Genomic DNA, 21,711 nt, shown 5'->3' on the forward strand with positions numbered 1-21,711 from the left:
CCCCCCAATCGGCCCTACCCTGAGCGTGACTGGGGGTGGCATCGAAACCTCCCGATCCGCCCTGCTCTGTGCATGACAGGGGGCGGCGCCCCAACTCCCCAATTGGCCCTGCTCTGAGCCCGACCAGGGGCTGCACCTAGGGATTGGGCCTGCCCTCTGCCACCCGGGAGCAGGCCTAAGCCAGCAGGGCGTTATCTCCCGAGGGGTCCCAGACTGCGAGAGGGCACAGGCTGGGCTGAGGGACCCCCCTCCCCCCCGAGTGCACAAATTTTTGTGCACTGGGCCTCTAGTAATATATATTTAAGTAGAAAATTGGTACAACTAATTTTCCTATTTTGTACATACTGCATCAGAAGTACACTGTACAAATCATGCACTGATACAGTTTATATACTTCAATGCAAAACACAATTATAAGGACCATGCATCCATTATAATATTGGAGAGATTCCAATGTTAAAGGCAGTGAGTATATAAGGTTTTTCTACAAAATAAATGGTTAGAAACCTAACATTTAAAATTCTGCCACAGAATTTTAAGCATCTACTCAATATAAAGACTTTTACATATATTACCTCATTTAATCTTCACAATAACCTTCCACAGTATCACTGTCTCAATTTTAAACACTTAGTAACAGATTTAGAGCTAAATCTATACATAGTAAAATAAAGAGCCAGAAATTCAAACACATTCCAAAGTCTATTTCAGAATAAGTTACTCCGCAGGAAACTCCCTTTTCTTAAACTCTGGGATGAGAACAAAGGTTGATGGGTAATTTTGTAGGATAATCAGGCTGTCACTAACTTGCTAATCAATTTTAGCAACACTAAAAGTGGACAACTATTATGTACCTCACTATGTGACATGACACAGAAAAGAACATCATCATCTTTGACATATTCTTGCTTAAAACATATATTAAAAGCTAGGCCTAAAGCTAACTAGATTTTATATTTAACTTCAGGTTTAGAGGACATACAGAACCCAGAGGAAGAGTTAAATGACACCAAGAAGAAGCAACAGGCAAATTCAAAATATGACATGGTCTATATTACAAATAACCTAGTTTCTCTAAGTCAGCAGCATTCAAAAAGGAAGAACAAGGCTTTAATTACAATGAGACTTAAGGAAACAACCAAAAGTTAATGTGGGCCTTGTATGAATCCCCATTTGAACAAATGAACATAAATTTTGAGACAACTAGAAACCTAAATGTTGATTGGGTAATTAAAGAGATGCACATAAATATTTAGGTGTAAAGTAGCAAAATACCAGAATCTGCCTTAAAATAGTAGAGAGAAAAAGAAAGATAAAACCAATAATGGTATTTAAGAGAATTTCAAATTAAACAGTTAGAAAAAAATTATTTTTACAATGGCCCGTGTGGCTCATGTGGTTAGAGCATTATCCTGTGCACCAAAGGGTCATGGGTTCAACTGCCGGTCAAAGCACATAACCAGGTTGCGGATTCAATCCCCAGTTGGGGTGGATACAGGAGGCAACCGATTGATGTTTCTCACATTGATGTTTCTCTCTTCTTCTTCTTCTCTCTCCAGAATCAATGGGGAAAAATCCTCGGGTAAAGATTTAAAATATATATATATTTTTATTATAATGAGGAATATGTAACCAGGAATATCGTTGACAATACAAAGATAAAGTTCATACCCAAATTAAAAGTTTAACCCAACTGGTATATAACTCAGTGGCTGAGCATCGACCTATGAGCCAGGAGGTAATGGTTCAATTCCTGGTCAGGGGGCGTGCAGGAAGCAGCCAATCAAAGATTTCCTCTCATCATTGATATTTCCATCTATCCTTCTCCCTTCCTCTCTGAAATGAATAAAAATATATTTTTAAAAAAGTTGAACATGCCACAATATCTAACTCTTGGACCACAATGGCCAAAACTGCAAAAAAATTATCCTATCATTAAAAGTACTTAGCCCCTCTATTTTTCCAAAAGAAAAAATGCAACAGCATTAGTAAAAATTTGGAGGACAAGTTTTGGTGATTCAAATTAACCTTAACTAATATTGTTTTAGTTAACTAATATTTGTTTTTTTTAAAACAAATTAGTTCATGTATTGCATCAATATTCAATCCATGCTTTCCAAACATCAATTTCACCCGCCAATTTGGTAAAAACCATCAAGATATGTGCCTTAGAGCAAGAGTGTGCTTAGCTTTTGAAAACCTAAACACAAGGGTAAAATATAACCATAAAATTAATTTAAAACAAAATGGACAATATACCCTTTAATGATGACAACTAAGACTGAGCCATAAATACATTTTTTAAACCAAACACTATTTTCAAATACATCTTAATAATCATATACCATCTGTGAAGTGTCCAAAGAAATAATTGTTCTTGTCTCATCTGCAGGACACTTCAGGCCATATGAGACACTTGTTCCTCCTGCCAAAATAGAAAACAATAACTTATATACATATGGCTAATCCCTAATACAAATAGGCCTGCTATGGAAATACCTACATCTACTTTGCAAAATGTAGTTTGTAAATGCTAACACACTAAAAGCAAACTCACCTTTATTTTATGCTGTGTGCCAAAATGAAGAACTATTATGGGGCTGAAAGCAATGTGGCTTTATCCCCTGGGCACACTCAAGTGAAGCCTATAGCAATTTGTGAAACTTCAAAAACATGATTAGAAAAGTTCTAAGCTAATGATTACTGTGGAAAGATAGCTTAAAATAAAATATAAAAATACCTATTCTATAAAACTAGAGACACCATTACCTCCTGTCTGCCATAATTATGAGATTCATTTATCACTTAATATAGTATCTTATATCCTCATATAAAAATGGCTTTAATAAATTAGAATAAAAACAAGTTATAATTGTCCATATGATATTCAAAAACAAATTTGTATGTTCTTTGGTGAAAAGTGATTTTAATATAAAATAAATAATACACAGAAGTATCTGAAAAATGTACTTCTATTTTCCATTAACATTTGCTGTCAAAGAAAAAATAATTTCTTGAAACCAATATAGAATATACTGTTGTTAATTCTTAACCACATCTATATCAACATATATCAGAATAAATTCTTAATTGGTACTTCCAAGCGTTTTGTACAGAAAACATGTGGAAGTCACTTTGATACAAGGTAAGAACTACAGAGGGTGTTGATTCATGAGATTCAGCTTAATTTTACAAGATGAGACCATGAATTGTCTGTTAAAAACATGCCTGTGCTCAATAACCACTATTTTGCTTGTCAGTCATTTAAAATTAGAAAAATACTGCATTAAAAGTAGCACCGTAGCCCTGGCCGGTGTGTCTTGGGGTCATGGGTTAGATTCCCGGTCAGGGGCATGCACCTGGATTACAGATTTGATCTCTGGCCTGGTCAGAATGTGTGCGGGAGGTAACCAATCTGTGTCTCTCTCATATCCATATTTATCTTTCTCTCTTTCCCTCCCTCCCTCATTCCCTTCCACTCTTACCTAAAAGCAATGAAAAAATATCCTCAGGTGAGGTTTAACAAAAAAAGAAAATAAATAAAAGTAGCACTGTAGTGCCTTTGATTAGAAAAAGTTGAATTCATTGTTTTATTAATTCAACCAGAAGTATCAGCTGAAGAATATGAAGCTTCTAATTTTGGGGGATCTCATTACCATTCCATCATGGCCAATTCAGTCAGTAAAGGCAATTTCCTTTGGCTTGTGAAAGTTATTAAAATAATGTGGTTAACAAAAGATCAAGAAAGATCAAATTTGTCTAAGGTGTAAAACAGTATTAATTCTCATTATTAAAAGTTACTGATTTGGTCATCAGTGTCCCTGTTGATCTTTTATGCTGCATTATATTCCTTTTCAAAGTTTTATGTTGGGTATATTTAACCTTTGAAAAATATTCTCTCCATAAGGATAAAGGTTAGAAAGCGATTACTAAAGCAGAAACATATTCTTACTTACTAGGTGTAACGGTTAATAATGCAGATTTTTTTAATAGATGGAGTTACACATATGTTGATATATATGCAATTGGATACACATGCTAGTTTGTTGTATTGACAGCAAGCTTCAAACGTCAAATTTTCTGAAGGTGTTAACATCATAGATATTTTTACACTTAAAAATGTCAAATTTCATTCCAAAAAAAGAGCATTTGCGGGAAGTTTTAATTCATTACTTTATTTTGAAGAAAAGTGCTGCTGAATACTTCGGGAAGCTTATGATGAACATGCTCCATCTCAAGATACTTGTGAACACTGGTCTAAACGCTTTAAAAGTGATGATTTCAATGTGAAAGGAAAGAACGTCCAAGTCAACTGAAAAAGTTTGAAGACCAATAATTACAAGCATTATTGGATGAAGATGCATGTCAAACTTAAAAACTTGCAGAAAGATTAAAAGTTGCTCAGCAAACAATTTCTGATCATTTACAAGCAATGGGAAAGATTTTAAAGGAAGGAAAATGGGTGCCACATCAACTGAACAAAAGACAAATGGAAAACCGAAAAGTCATCAGTACAATGCTGCTTCAACGGCACGAAAGAAAGTCCTTTTTGCATCAAATTGTGACTGGTGATGAAAAGTGGATTTATTTTGAGACTCCCAAATGCACAAAATCATGGGTTGATCCAGGTCAACCATCAACATCGACTGCAAGGCCAAATCGCTTCGGAAGGAAGACAATGCTCTGCGTTTGGTGGGATCAGGAAGGTGTGGTGTATTATGCGCTTCTAAAACCAGGTGAAACGGTTAATACTAATCACTACCGACAACAAATAATCAATTTGAACCACGCTTTGATTGTGCAACGACCAGAATGTGCCAGAAGACACTGCAAAGTAATTTTGCATCATGATAACGCACCATCACACACTTCAAAACCAGTTAAAGACACGTTAAAAGATCTTGCCTGGGAAGTATTAACCCACCCGCTGTATTCACCAGACCTTGCTCCTTCAGATTTACCACTTGTTCTGATCAATGACACACTCACTTCTGAGCAGCATTTCAAAACATAGGAAGAAGTGGAAAATCGGGTCTCTGAATGGTTTGCCTCAAAACAAGAAAAGTTCTATTGGGATGGTATCCACAAATTACCTGAAAGATGGGGGAAATGTGTAGCTAATGATGGACATTACTTTGAATAACGCACTTTTGATGTTTCTCTTGAAATTATGTTTTCTTTGATTACAAAATCTGTATTATTAACTAGTACACCTAGTAGGCATTAAAAGCACAGCTTCAACAGGATACATTTGGAAAAGAAGCCATGGACTAAGGGTGTATCACTTCTTAGGTACTTCTACTTAAAAGAGAAATGAGGAGCATAACAAGTTTTCAGAATAACCTTATTATAATTACAAAGATATTTGTTTTCCGTGGATGACACAAATATTTAAAATACAAATATTTTAAATTTGAAAGAACAAATTTGTATCATATTAAAATTCAAAAGACACAATACCTACCACCAAATGGTATGATACAAAGGTTATATTTGCACGCTAGATTCACAATCTTAACTACATCATCATGACATGCTGTTGAAAAAAGGAAAATAAATTAATCACAGAAACATAAATAAATTCTGGGTAATCCTGAAAAATATGGGGCTATCAAGTAACCTTTTCTCATTAACATATGAAATAGCTATATTAAAACAAACTGTTTATTATTTATCTTTTTAACTTTCCACTTTGAAATAATTTCATTCTTACAAAATAGTTGCAAAAATGGTACAAAAAATTTCCTTCACCCAGCAGCTGCAAATACTTACATCTTACATAACTATAGTTCAATTATCACATCCAAGCCATTGATACTGATACAATACTATTAACTAATCTACAGAGTTTATTCAAATTTGGCCAACTATTCCTCTAATGTTCTCTTTTCTAGACCAGGATCACGTAGTGCATTTAGTTGTCATGTCCCATAATCTTCTTTAATCTGAGACAGTACTTCAGTCTATCTTTGACTATTATGATGATCTTGACTCTTTTGAAGGGGACTGGTCAGTTATTTCATAGAGTATCCCTCAATTTGGGTTTGTATGATGTTCTCTCATGATTAAATTCAGATTATACATTTTGGCAGGAATTCCGCAGTAGTGATGTGCCTTTCTCATCATGTTATGTCTGAAGGTGCATAATGTAGAGAAGTAGCATTTCTGGTAATGCTAACTTTCACCATTTGGTTATATAGTACCTGCTAGGTTTCTCCACTCTAAAATTTTTATAATTAATATGTATCATGTGGTGGGACACTTAAAACTATGTAAATATCATGTTTCTCATCATACTTTCACCCACTAAATTTTACATATTCTTTTCAGGAGCTGCTAAATTTCTAAACTAACAGAAACCAAAGACTTATTCCATACTATTCCCAAATACACAGAAAAATATATATCACAAGTATAGGAAAGTAATTTCATCTCAGCTACATATAATCTTGGACATTCCTGGTATGTATGACACCTCCCTTCTATCCCCAAATTAAAGTATGACTTTTCTCTTAGATACTCCCTGCAAAGTAGAAGGATCACATCTAAGAACTGAGAGTCCATGAATAAGCCATTAAAAAATACTTTATATACTTCTTTCAAGGAGTGTAAAGAGAAAAATGGACCAGAAGATCAGTGGAACTTTCTAAAAAAAAGGCAATTATGGACAGTAAGGGACAATAAACCTGTTCTGCTTTAAATTTTCTGACAGAAGAGATAGGTATAAAAACCATATATATAAATATGGTGCATCAGCAGAGCAAAATAACAACAGAAAGCTCATCTACCATCTATATCAAGCCAAAAAACTGAATGAAATTAATTTCTCAAAATTTAACTACTCATATCAAAGACAATATGTTTATTAAACAACTTGCCTCACTATCTGATCACCATGCTTTTTTTAAGCTCACAAGCTGATATCAACAAATTATTAGATTGTAGTAATCAATTATTTTAATTAAGAGTTTAATTATTTTAATTAATGGTTTGAATATATCATTATTATCACTAACTTCATTAAGCTTTTAAATTAAACAAAAATATATGTTTCTATTGACCTTCCAATATATTTATTTCTACTTACCTCCTAATGGTAATTAATTAATTAATTTAAAAATGAAGACTTAATAATCAACAACAAAATCAATCAGGATGATCAGATCAAGAAAGAACTTTATGACCTCTACCAAACTTTAAAAATCCAGCTTATTTTTCACAATTTATATGTTAAAAATTACATATTTCCAATACTAAGTTTACTTAAAATTTAACAATACTAAATTAAGAAGACAAGGAAAAGAAGAACTTACTTGGCCATAAAACTATATCAGGAATTCGATGAAAAATTCCTTCCCTGAGCAAAAATATCTCATGAAGACAATGACCTGTTTTGTGGTTTAAAAAATAAAATGCAAAAACATCTTAAATTACAGGAAATTTTTTTTTAAATTTAAAAGAAATAGCATTTATATAAAATTGCTTACCATGAGCTCTAAATACCCGATCATCTGCTTCTTGTGAATATGAAATATTAGTTTTTTTAAGCTCGTGAAGAAAATCTTCATTTACTTTAGAAGGAGGTGTATCACTAGGACTTAAGGATGCCTAGAAAATAAAATAGGTTTCTTCGGTTTATTTCTCTAAAATAAATTTTGAATGCCTCTGTTAGGGTGAGTGACTATAAAATGTAAAATGTTTTTAATCCAAACTAAGACAGAAGTATAGGAAAATACCAAATAATATGTATGGAAACCAACTTTATGATAGTTACAAATTGGAAATGGTCTGGTTAATCACATTCTATAACATAACTTATAGAAACCTTAGGTTTCCTCTTTTACTTCTACAGCCCACCTTTTCATTATTTCTAAAGATTATAATCAAGAACAAGGAAGATAGCAAAGTCTCAAATCTTCAATTTTAAAATAAGAAGACTAGGGGAAAGCAACTTGACCTATAGATAAAATTTATCATCTCCTATACTACAATTATAATTAAAAATGAAGAGCAAAAAACCTCACAATATAAGTTATAAACCCATTTTATAGGCCAGCTTTAAAACTTGATACTTAATTTCAACTAACAGGTAACTAGAAAAATTAATCTTCAACTTTAAAGCTATCTGACACTGGGCAAGTCTGTGAGCTTTGGCTTCTGGGTCTGTTAAATGAGATTTCACCATCACCAAATTTATACAGAACAGAAGGTTAAATGTGATAATTTTTGTGAAAAGCACCTAATATTACCTAGCATATAGAAAGAGATCTATAAATGGCTCCCCAAATCAAAGCTGTTAAGAGTAACAATAACCGTGATATAGAATTTGGAAAAAAGAAAATATAAAAATATGTAAAGAAAAATATATGATATTTAGATAGCCTTTTAGTATCTTAAGGACCTATATATAATTTTTAGTTACACGGTTGGCCCTCTGTATCTGTGGGTTTCGCATCCACAGATTCAACCAATGGTAGATAAAACAAAAATTTTTTTAAATCCCTGATAGTTCAAAAAAGCAAAACTTGAATTTGTCGTGGGCCAAGCTGAATCCATAAGAATGAAGTGATATGTAGGCATACCCTGCTGTTGATTATATGCAAAAATAGATTATAAGAAAATATTATTACAGCATTTTGTATAAGGGACTTGAGCAGCCACAGATTTTGATAACCACAAGGGTCCTGGAACCAATCTCCTGTGGGATTATTATATATTTAGATAATAAATATTTATTGAGCATACTAGATGCCCGTTGCATGAAGAGATTCCCCTTCCCCTGGCTGCTGGCACCAGTTTTCCTCTGGCACCCGGGACCCAGGCCTTCACTCCGGCTGGAGTCTTCAGTCTTCATGGCTCCGGAAGGAGCCTTCAGTCTTCGCTCCGCCGCTTTGCCCCTATGTAGGCAAATTAACCACCATCTTTGTTGGGTTAATTTGCACACTCTCCTGATTGGCTGGTGAGTGTAGTGAAGGGACAGTTAATTTACATGTTTGTCTATTATTAGGTAAGATAATATAAGCTCTGTTCTAGGCCCTGGAGAGATAGTGGTCAATTAAATAGGAACAAAATTTTGGACTCATGAAATCTACCCTATAGTGGAAGGAAATAATAAAACCTCCAACAAAACATGCAGATCACTAGTTTGTTAAGTTATTGAAAATGAAAAGGGCTCAAAAATATGAAAAAAAAGGTGCATATAAAAAAACTGGTGAAATCTGAAAAAAGATGCATGTAAATAAAACTGGTGAAATTTCTGAATATGGTATATAGATGGCATCAATGTAAAAAAAGTAATTACAAATAGTCAAGAGAGAGAATTAAGGAGATAAAAGAAGATATATTCTAAGAAAAGTTAAAAGAATTTGGTTTGGGAAGGGAAATAATTAGTTGTTTAGCCTAGTTTAATTACAAGAATAAAATGTATCAGTGGATTTCTAAATAAATTAAATAAGTACTCACTGAATATTTACATTCCTTATTAACATGGTAGAGGTGTATATAATGGAGAATAAAGTGTTAACCATAGCCCTTGCACTTATGGAACTTATAGCCAGTTAAAGGGACATGCAGAATACCATGCCAGAGCACATAATCTACACTAATAAAAGACAAAGATGCTAATTGACCATACCTTCGCTACGCCCACCAATCAGAAGAGTATGCAAATTAACCCAACAAAGATGGCGGATAATTTGCATACACAGGCGCCCAGCAAAGACTGAAGACAGTGTAGAAGGAAGCCAAGGACTGCAGAAGGGAGCCAAGCGGCAGAGAAGGGAACGGATCGGAGGTAGCAGAGACAGGAGTGGAGCTGAGGCAGTGGACATGGGAGGGAGCGAGGCGGCGGACACGGGAGGGAGCCAAGGCAGCGGGGAAGGGAGGGAGTCGAGGCGGCGGAGACGGGAAGGAGCGAAGCCCGCCTCCAGCTTCGCTCCCTTCTCTGCTTCGCTCTGGCCTCAGGAAGCCCTGTTCTTGCAGGAATAGGCAAAGGAAGCCCTATTCTTGCAGGAATCTTCCTGCAACAGGCCTCTAGAAATAAATAATCCTATATATTACAAACATAATATGCTAATTAGACCGGACGTCCTTCCCAACGACCTTCCTGACGAAGCTGGGGCTGCGAGGGAAGCCCAGGTCCCATGTTCCAGAGGGAAGTCGGTGCCAGTAGCCAGGGGAAGGAAGGCCTACTCTTGCACGATTTTCGTACATCAGGCCTCTAGTACAATCATAACAGCATAAATACTAAGAAAGTCATTAGTTTGATATGTATACAGGGTAGAGTTTTCTAATCCCACTTACAAAAAAGTGAAATTACACCCTAACAAGATCACTATAACTAGCAAACTTAACAAACAAAAAAACATGATAAATGCATTAAAACTATAATGAATTACAAAGATAAATCTAATTAATTTGGAATTAAACATACACGTACACACAGAGTTAAGCATATCTGTCATTCTTATTTGCTTACTTTAGAGGTAGTTTTATGCTCCACATTTACTCCAAGGGTATTTTCAATCCATTCTTTAAAAGTTGGCAATATCATGCCACTAAGTGGGTACCTAAGGTACAAAAAGGTAAAGCATTAGAGTAAGTTATTCTCATTTAAATTTAAATCTTAGATTCTGCTTTATTAATGGTCAAGTAGTGCCTATCAAACCAACCCTCTCACATATAATTATAAACTCTGAACAAAAACAAAACAAATACAACCTAACTATCTGAAGGCAGAATATACAGATCAAAAGCAAGCAAAAAGGGAGCGTGTTTGGAAGAAGGAAACAGTACTACATGAGTTTCCTTTTATTTTTTTAAACAGGCTTTAGCTTGAGGGGAAGCCCCAGCTGGTACCACAAAAAGAAACAAAAATACAGAAAACCTATTCTTCCTGGCTTAAAGAACCAGAGGACAGTGTTTGAAGTGAGCACACACCTGAAAAAAGTACAGGGAAATCACAGCAGAGGAGAGAGAGAGGGAGCACTATATACTCTGTCCAAATGTTAGGCTGACTTGAATTACACATCTATGGAGCAGACACTAAGCAGCCCAACTAAGCCCAGCTGCTCGCCACCGCAGAGGAAAAATGGGAGTTTGAGATCAGTCAAGTTAACTGCTTGATGTGTATTTTAAAAAAAAAGGCCTCTTCAAAAGAATATAACAGAATCCAGAGTCTCTACAACATACCCTAAACAATGTCCAAGATACATTCCAAAATTATTAGGTATGAACAAATAAGAAAGTATAATCCATAATCAAGAGAGAGGGTAATTAATAAGAACTTGCCTCAAGATAATCCAAGATATTAGAAATAGAACACAAGGATTTTTAAGGTAGCTGTAACTATGCTAAAGGACAAAAGGGGAACTACTAGTATATTCCTAGCAGGTAACAGAAAGAAATCTCAGTAGAGAAATAAAAACTATGAAAAGAACAAAACAGAAATTATATAATTAAAAATCTGGAATAAAATTTCATTGAAGGAACTTAAGAGCAGATTGAAGATGTCTTAACATAGAGAGCGATAAAACATACAATCTGAAGAACAGAGAAAAAGAATGAAAAAAATAAATAGAGCTTCAGGGACCTTTGGAACAGTACCAAAGACTACCATATGAATAAACGGAGAGGGAAAAAAGCATTTGAAAAAGTAATGGCTGAAAGTTTCCAAATTTAATGAAAGAGAAAAATTTAGAAGTTCAAGAAGGTCAGAAAACTTGCAGAGGATAAATTCAAAGAAACTCACACTAGGTACAACATAGCCAATTGCAATTAGAGAAAGAAGAAAAAAAATTTTTAAAGCATCTAAAGAAAAATGATACATTACATACAATGTGATAACAATAAAAATTATGACTGACTTCTCATCAGACACAATAAGGTTAGGAAACAACTGAACAAATTTTTAAATGCTGAAAGGAAAAACATGTTAACCTAGAAATCTATATCTGGTGAAAATATCATTCAAAACAAAAGTGAAATAAAGACATTTTCAGATAACTAAGAGAATTTAAGAATGTGGTACCAGCAGATTTACACTATAAGAAATGCTAAAGCAATATCTATAGGCTTAAGGGAATTATAACACAGTATGTAAACTCAAATCTTCAAGGTGAAATACATAATACCAGAAAGAGTAAATACATGTGTAAATACAAATGACTATTTCTTAATTTCTTTAAAATATATGACTGTTTAATAAATTGTAACATATCATGAGTTTATAATGTGATAATCCTATCTAATAAAAGACAAAAAGGGTAATTGGCCGTACCTTCGCTATGCTTCCCATTGGCTAATCAGGGCAATATGCAAATTAACCACCAACAAAGATGGCAGTTAATTTGCATACATAGGCTCCAAGTGGTAGAGCGAAGCCAAACGGCCCCAAAGCCGGCAGAGCAGCAAGGCCTCACGGCCCCAGGATCAGCGAAGCCGCAAGGCCTCCCGGCACCGGGATCAGCGGAACCGCGAGGCCTGACGGCTGTGGGGGGAGCTCTGGCCAGAGCCCAGCCAGAGCGAAGGCCTGGGTTCCAGGTGCCAGAGGAAAACTGGTGCCAGCAGCCAAGGGAAGGGAAGGCCTATTGCACGAATCTCTTCGTGCAACAGGCCTCTAGTTATAATAAGAACAGGGGATAGAAAATACACCTATAGATTTGTAAGGTTCTTAGACTTTACATGAAGAGGATATAACACATTTAAAACACACAAAAGAGCACTACAGAGTGGGTATAATGTGAAAAGAAAAACAAAATTTGCTACTCTGATTTTGTTTCCTATATCTTTTAGCTCAATCCCTGTTTAAATAGTTTATATAAAACATCAATATAAATTTTTTATGAGAAGGTTGATGCAGAAAACTCAAGTGCTTAGAGATTCAACTTTTCAATTTTAGAAATACTTCTCAGAGGTAACAAAATATTAAATAGCAATAAGTGCTAGAAATAAATAAAGTTATTGTCCTACCCTAGATTAGTATAATGAAGGCTGATATGCAAACAGTAATAATCCAATCTCTGAAAAGATCAAAATAATTTTAAATGTTTGAAAACAGTACTTTACATTTTTATTAAGTAAATACATTACATATCATGTGCCAGGCATTGTTCTAAGTGTTTTATGTATATTAACTTATAACAATACTAGAGGTCTGGTGCACAAATTTGTGCATGGGGGGGGGGGAGTCCAGCCGCCCGCCCCGATGGGGGCCAATCAGGACCAGGCCAGTGGGGGGGAAGGGACATGGGAGGTTGGTTGGCCAGGCTCCCATGGGGGGGCCAAGCTCCCATGGGGGGGCCAGGCTGGTCGGGGAGGGGGGCAGTGTGTCATAGTAATCAGTTGTTCTGGTCATTCCAGTCACTTAGCTTTTACACACTAGTAGCCCTGCGCATGAATCTGTATGCCTGTAGCTCGCCAGGAGTTCATTGCCGCCCTCTAGTAGCTCTCCACCTGCTGCCCCACCCTCCTGTAGCTTCCCCCATCCCCCCTCATAGCTTGCTGCCCTGCCCCCTCCTGTAGCTCTCCACCCGCTGCCCCACCCTCCTGTAGCTCCCTCTGCCCCCCACCCCCCATAGCTTGCTGCCCTGCCCCCTCCTGTAGCTCTTCACCACCCATCTGTAGCTCGCTGCCCCACCCTCCTGCTGATCCATGGTCCGGTCATTACGCTTCATAGCGTAACGACCATTTGTATATTACATCTTTATTATACAGGATAGATTATGAGTTTAGTACTATTATCCCCATTTTATAGATGATGAAGCTAAGGCACAGAGAATTTAAATAAATTAAGGAATTAAGTAAGAAATTTATTTACTCAAAGTCCCAGAGCTAATAAGTTACAAAGCCAGGGTTTGAATCAGATTATGAACAATGCTTCAGTCAGTCTGTGCTCTTAGCCACTATATGATGCTGCCTCTAGTCTGAGTCTTCCCTTTCCACTATCTCAAGTGATTTTAAATGAAAATTCTTTATGAATGACATTTATAAAATCACAGTAGCTATATTCAGTAATTTTTTTCACTATAATGTTCTTGCACCTTCTTTACTTTCCCCCCTACCCCCTGCCAAAATTGATGATGGGACAGCCAAATAAAACTGCTATGCATGTTGGGGCAAAAGTAGGTCTATAGTTGTGAGAACATGAAACACAGTTTATTCTTGTATTACTGTTTATTAATTACTGTATTATTTTCTATACTATGCATTGCAGGATACACTAAATTGGTATTATAATATGACTCCTATTCTTTTTTAATATTTTATTGATTTTTTACAGAGAGGAAGGGAGAGGGATAGAGAGTTAGAAACATCAATGAGAGAGAAACATCGATCAGCTGCCTCCTGCACATCCCAAACTGGGGATGTGCCCGAAACCAAGGTACATGCCCTTGACTGGAATCGAACCTGGGACCTTTCAGTCCGCAGGCCGACGCTCTATCCACTGAGCCAAACCAGTTAGGGCAATTAAAAAATTTACAACCCAGTTCAGTCAAAGCTGCAAAGGCATTTTATTTATAGGGTGAACATATTGACAGGAAACATGCACATTTTACCAGAAATGTGATAAGAGGAAAGCCAAGTGCCTATACCAATTGTTGAAACAGACTACTGAATAGATCTTTATCACGACTGAAGATTAGTTTGAGAACTTTAAGAAATGGTCTTTTTGTAAAATATAAAGTGAGATCAAATTACCACCTTTCCTTAGAACCAAGGTAGATTGTACTGTAGAAGATACAGAATCAGAACAAGTCCAATGAAATCCCTATACAGTACATGGAAAGAAAATTTTGTGGGCATAAATATCTAAGAAGGAAGGGCACGTCAGGATTTCTATTAACTAAACTCAGGGCAGTGCATAGAGGTAGCAAAATATTAGCAGATGCAACCATCTACCAGAGTGAGTTCCACAACTGCTAAGCAATTCAATAGCCTTTTTATACTTGAAGATAAAATTTAATGAAAAATTATGCCACTGGAAATACAATGTGCAAAAGCCCAGACAAATTCTTTTCATGTAAACACTAACTTGTGCTGTGCAACCTTTAAAGTCAAAGAATGACACTTTTCAAAAAATTTAGTTTATAGAAGTCTATAGAGCTAGTTCTGAAGTATTTCCCATTTGCTGCTTAAAATGAGGACTAAATTCATCTATAGCTAGAAGAAAAAAAAATAACAGGATTATAAATCTAGTGATTTATAGACCAACAAATTACAAATCTGTTCAAAAGATAAGACTGTGTTAGGGGGAAAAAACTTCTAATTTTGCCCTAAGATCTAAAATACCTTATAATAATTGCTTCTAATTTAATGGCTAAGTTGTAAATGTCAAAGTTACCCTCCTAAAAATATATACAATCAATCACATTGCCTCATAAAAATTTCCTAACTTTTCAATGACTTTTGGATCAGAAATAAGGGAATCTCCATAAATTTTCATTGAGAGTCACTATTAATTTCTGGCATCTAACGATTTCCCTTCCTTTCTTTCAGACTCTGTTATACTTCTTCCTTGTGTATTTTATCCATGTTTCCTATGTGCTTATAGATGGCAAAGGGTCTATATTTGTTTAGTCCATTACAAAGCCAGAATAGCAAGTCTTAACAAAAAATTTCAAAAATTTTCCTTATAATCTAGTATTAATAACAAAAGGGTGAATTAATACCGTTCAGGCAAATCAGTATTTTTTCCCCACTCATCCTTTCTAGTCACAACTCCATTTTCTCTTTTAGGAATATCACAAACTTCTTATTCTTCTACCCTTTGACTCTTACTGGAACAAGAGAAATTTTTGTCACAGGGTAACTTATTATAAGATGACTAACTCTATTGTAGATGACTAAATTCCATTTCTGTGTATGGAGAATTACCCTTTGGATGAGTCTTAGTGGGAACCAAAGACTGGTCGCCCTCTGCAGGCTCTGCCGGACCATCCCGTCCCACCATCCCGTCCTCTTCCCACTTCCACTGGACTCTAACTCAGGAGTCAACCAGGCAAAAAAAGGAGGCCTTTATTGAATCCATCCTGATTAGAGTGGCACCAGCAGCAATCTTCCAATGTCTAATGTCAGCAGATAAATTCTCTGCTTTCAAAGGCACTGTGTTGAAGTACAAGTTGACTATCTGTTCCCTCCTGTAAAACAAACATGCTATACCTTTAAGGTCAAAAGAGACAGAAAGAAAGAAATAAAGGCAATGTCTGAGAATTGGCTTTCTAAGTTCAGAAGATTCACTCCCTCTACCCCACCCTCAAAGAAGATTGTGTAAAGACAATCTCTACATAGATAAGTTTCTACTGTATTAGACATTATTCCGTTTAAAACATAAAACACTCATCATCTAGAACACTGGTAAATTTAATTTTAATAAGAAATTTCTTCTACCTGAATTATATACAATTTCTCAACTAAGCTTCTAACCAACATGTTGTCCAGCCATACTTAGGGATTGGAAATGAGAATGTAGATAATATTTATTTTTCCTATTAACTGAGTGATTGGAATGTCGTGATATACACCAAAATGTTACAAGATTGATTCCCGGTCAGGGCACCTACAGGAGGCAACCTATCGATATTTCTCTCTCACATCGATGTCTGTCTGTCTGTATCTCTCTCCCCATTCCTCTCTCTAAAAATCAATAAAAACATATCCTCAGGTGAGGATTTAAAAACAAGAAAGAAAAACAAAGGTCAAATGTACATCTTTACACCTTCAATAAAATTAGTTCCTAATTACTACTCCTGAGGTTTTGTTTCAGGTACAAAGTATATTTAAGTTAGAAATATAGGACAATTATGTTTTAAAGAAAAGTAATTCCTCCAAAGTAATAAAAGTTTTCTGCTGATATTTCAACATATTGACATGTTTTATACATTTAAAAAGTATTAATCCAAGCATATTATGCCCAATAGATATTAAGTCAAAGTACAATACTGATATTCATAATATAGCTGATCCAATTTTTACCTAGCCCTAATTTTGTTTTTTTAGAGCCAGCATTCAAATATTATATATTTATACTCACTGTCCTTTCAAAAAATTTCTATCAAAATTCAATAGACAAACCCAAAATACCAGCTTTCGCAGGATCAGTGTTGCTTACAATCAACTAAGAACTTGTTTTACAATTGTCTGTATCTGGAATAGTAACAATACAAATATTCTTTTTTCCCCCCTTCTATTGAATTTATTAGAGTTAATAAAATTATACAGGTTTTGGGTGCACAATTCTACAACATATCATCTGTACACTGTATTGTGTGTTCACCATCCCAAGTACAATACAAATATTCTTTAATATTCTTACCAACACATTAACAAAAACATTTCAGCAATATGAAAGCTATCAAACAACTGCCTGATCCTTCTTCATCACTTCTTCCCTAATATATCTCAGAAAACTAATTTACATTCACCAAAAATTGTTCACCTTCCAAAATAACCCATACCCAAATATAAATGCTCAGAATTAAATATGGAGTTACTTTGACCCGGGCCGGTGTGCTCAATGGTTAGAGTGCCATTGGGTCATGAGTGCACCAGGGTCATGAGTTCGATTCCCAGTCAAGGGCATGTCCCTGGGTTGCAGGTTCCCTCCCCATCCTAGGTTGGGGCATGAACGGGAGACAACCAGTCAATGTGTCTCTCTCATATCTCTCTCCCTGTCTGTCTGTCTGTCGCTCTCTCTCCCTCCCTCTCTCTTTTCCTCCCTTCCTCCCTCTGTTCTACTCTCTCTGAATGCAATGGAAAAAATATCCTCAGGTGAGGATTAACAACAACAACAACAAAAAATGGAGTTACTCTCGACAAAGCAATGGTATGGGGATTAGGTAATATGGGCAGACCTTATTTACTTTCTAAGTCAAACATACTACCTATAAAAATGGCATTTTGAGACAACTGGGAAAATGTGAATGTGGACTAGGTAATCAATCATATATTATAAAATTTATTATTTTAGGGTGTATGACAATGATATTATATGAATGGCTGTATTGGGTCCTCATTTTTTAAGGGACACATATGTAAACATTTAGAACTGACATAAAAATGTCAGAATTTGAAATACTACAGAAAAGAAGCAATTATGGCAAAATACTGGCAAATTTTAAATGAAGGGAGGAATCATTATATTCTATTGTTATGTGTGTCTATTACTGAACATGTTATGTTTGTTATTTATGTTTAAAATTTTTCATAGAAACAAAAAGTGGGGGGAAAAATAACAAAAGAAAGAATAAACAGTTACCTTTTCCCAGTCAACTCAGCTTGGCCTTTCTTATTGAAGATGAACTTGGAATCATTATATCCCCATCCATTCCATTTCAAAACTTCTTGCCTAATAAGAAAAAATATGTAAATGAGACCTATACTAAACATCTTAAAACAAAAGAGTGATCATTGACTATTAACTTTCCAGTCATTTAAAGGAAGACTTTATCCCACTAATATTATATTTGTTTAAATAAAATGGGATGTATATCACAATGTCTATGTATTAATATTTCCAAATATAGAATAACTCTAATGAGCAGCACCTGCTTCACAAAGGGCTACAACCACTACATTTAATGCATTCAAAGAAAAAAAGAAGAAAAAAGAACAAAGGAGAAAAATATACTTAGAGTAAAATATGCTTTATTTTGTACATTATGAGTTTATATTATATGATGGCTAAAAAATTTTGCAATAAAAATAAATTACTTGAACAGGAAACACATTTTTGCCATATTTTAAAAATGACAATTATTAATCTTCTATGATGAAAAAGACCAATTTACAAAGTAGGTTCAATAGTAATGACATTATCAGTAGCAGACACTTTTAATAAAGTACATTAAAAATCTGAGTGCTGCATCTACAACCATTCTAAATCCTTTAACAAGATATAGCCTCTGCCTTGACCTACATATTAACATTAACATAACAGTTAATAACTATACCAGTTTCCAGGAGTCCAAAACAATATGGTATTTTTAGTTTCCAAAATGTAGTATTTCATAGTTTTAAAAATCATTTTCATCAAAATCAAGGGTTCACTCATTCAATTTTGCACATTACAAAAGAATAGGTCTGAGCCTGTGCAGAACACAATAAGCAAACACATTTCAGTGTCATGTCAGATTTTATTATACGTTTTAGCATGATACCCTAGTATATCTGGGCTGTTGAAATAAAGTGATGGTAATTTTCAGTTGGAGATCCAAGATGGCAGTGGAGTATGTGGAAGTTACCTCCACTTCCTCCCAAGACAAAACTATAATTATAACTAAAATATAGAATAATCAACCTGAACAACTAACTGAAGATTAGCTGAATAAGATTTATTAGTATAACCAAGGATTTACAGAAGCCATATTGAGACGGACATTCACTAGCCCAACCCGCCTGACTCCTAGGTCCCCCACCCTACCGAGCTCAGTTCTGTAGGAAGTCCAGGCACAAGGTGGGATAGATGGAGTTGTGTGGCTCTAGGACAGGGTACAGTTTGCCCTCGAAGGCCCGACCAGTACTAAGCCCTCCCTTCATACAGCCAAATCTTGGTCTCTTTGGGCCTGATAAACTCTGCAGGCCTCACCCTGATGACTCCTTCAGAGTCTGCCCCAAACAAAGGTCTGCGGGCACCCAGTAGGTGACAGCTAGACTTGGTATACACCTTGGGACTTTTGCTGAGTGGCCTCAGAAGCAGCAGTGGCACAGAGTTTGAACCTGTATCAATCTGGTGAACACCACTCACTGAGAAACTACCTCATGCCACTCAAGAACCCCCAAAGTCTCTTTCAGTGGGACTGAGTCTAACAGAGAACCAGCAAATAGAGACAGGTGGAGACCCTGGGCCTTTTGCTGACCTGCGCCCAGGCTTGGTGTTGGTGTAAGCTGGCCTTGTGTACAACTTGGTTTTTCCCAGACACACCCAGCAGAGGCAGCCACAAACTGTGGATCACTTTGTACCTTCAAACAGGTTGCCCAGAAGCAGTCACAGGCAATGTGTAACATTAATCAACATCAAAGTCCTGCCCAAGAGGCCCAGAACTCCACACCCAGTTACCATCTTCAGACATCAGAGCAGAATCCAATTGGCTTCACAAGTGGCATACCAAAGGGAAGATCTCAGCAGGAACCAGACCCTGCTGAGGCAAATTCTGTTTCATGTGGTCAGCACCTACCTGCACAGTAGCTTGTATAATGTGGTCAGGTCAATTCTCAGTCAGCCAGCCAGAGGGTTGACCCCATGCACAAACGGACCAATAGCAATCAAAACGCAATTACAACAGGAGGGCTCACATAACCCACACAAGGAACATCCCTGGAGCAGCCAGCTCAGATAATCAAAAAGACTATATCACAACATCCCACAGGACACCTACTAAATTATATAAGGTTACCCTATCAAGACTGCAAAACATAGGAGATCTATCTTATACACAGAAACAAATGCAAAGAGGCAGCCAAAATGGAGAGACAAAGAAATATGCCCCAAATGAAAGAAAAGGAGAAATCTCCAGAAAAAGAGCTAAATGAAATGGAGGCAAGCAATTTACCAGTTATTGAGTTTTACAATATGGTTATAAGGATGCTCAAAAAACTTAGGGATAACTTCAAAAGCATGAAAAAGGACATAAAAACCATAAATGAGAACTAGTCAGAAAAGAACACAATATCTGAAATGAAGACTACCCTAGAAGGAATAGGTTAGATGAAGCAGAGGATCACATCAGTGATTTGGAAGATGAGATAACAGAAAGCAGCCAATCAGAGCAACAACAACAACAATAAAACACAACAGAGGATAGTTTAAGGCAGTGGTCACCAACCTTTTGGACCTCTTGGACCACCAGTGGTCCGCGAAACACTGGTTGGTGACCGCTGGGTTAAGGAAACTTTGGGACGACATGAAACGTAACATCAACATAATATGGGCTACCAGAAGGAGAAGGGAAAGAGTAAGGAATCAAGAACCTATTTGAAGAAATAATGATGGGGAGAACCAAGATGGCAGCGTAGGCAAACACCTATACTTGCTGCCTCCCACAACAACATCAAAATTACAACTAAATACAGAACCACCATCATCCAGAACCACTAGAAAGCTGGCTGAATGTAAGTCCTACAACTGAGACTGGTAGGAGGTGTGGAATGGGCTGGGCTGGCACCCATGTGTGCCATTTTTTAATCAGGAGGGAGATCGCCTCTGCAGAGGCTGCCTGGAGGAGCAAGGGGTCCAAGCACCACACCAAATGCCCAACCCAGGGTCCCAGAGCTGAGAAAAGAAGTCCCTACGGGCAGTAAGAACTACGAGCTGTAAAAACCAGTGCGGATTGGGGCTCGTGACACAGAGGCTGCTGGAGACCCAGCTGTTCCTCTTAAAAGGCCAGCACCATGAACTGAATTTATAAGCTCCCGCTTCCTCTGAGCTCCAGTGCTTGAGGCCCTGGGGGACCCAGACACATAGGAGGAGAAACTGGGCTGTCTGGCACTGGGGCAGGAACTCAGGGGCGGAGTTGCTCTCAGGCAGTGGTCCCATGCTGGGACCTCCCCAGGCGCAGGGCTGACTGGCAGCCATTTCTATTTGCTCAGCCCTGTTGATTCCCTGACACCCCACCACACCCACCCAATTTAAAACCTACCCAAGCTGTGTGCAGAGGCTTTTGCATATGAATGGCCTATCCTTTCTCAGGATAAAACCTGCCAAACAAGCTGCAGCTG

At 36.6% G+C, this 21,711-nt stretch overlaps 1 protein-coding gene across 4 annotated transcripts in view; it reads right to left on the minus strand.

Annotated features, from left to right (window-relative positions):
* The window catches only part of AGPS (alkylglycerone phosphate synthase), a 134,753-nt gene that overhangs the window by 80,606 nt on the left and 32,436 nt on the right, over positions 1-21,711 (minus strand). For 3 of the 4 annotated variants that reach the window (XM_036319243.1, XM_036319244.1, XM_036319245.1), the window contains exons 2-7: positions 18,254-18,343; positions 10,478-10,568; positions 7,488-7,608; positions 7,314-7,388; positions 5,465-5,536; positions 2,346-2,425 (exon numbers count right to left, since the gene is read on the minus strand). In XM_036319243.1, coding sequence (XP_036175136.1) covers positions 2,346-2,425; positions 5,465-5,536; positions 7,314-7,388; positions 7,488-7,608; positions 10,478-10,568; positions 18,254-18,343 — 529 coding nt within the window. Of the gene's footprint in view, positions 1-2,345; positions 2,426-5,464; positions 5,537-7,313; positions 7,389-7,487; positions 7,609-10,477; positions 10,569-18,253; positions 18,344-18,947; positions 19,079-21,711 lie in introns of those variants that run through there. The other variant, XM_036319246.1, reaches the window with a different exon arrangement.

The sequence above is a fragment of the Myotis myotis genome, unplaced genomic scaffold, assembly GCF_014108235.1.
Source record: "Myotis myotis isolate mMyoMyo1 unplaced genomic scaffold, mMyoMyo1.p scaffold_m19_p_8, whole genome shotgun sequence".
Lineage (NCBI taxonomy): Eukaryota > Metazoa > Chordata > Mammalia > Chiroptera > Vespertilionidae > Myotis > Myotis myotis.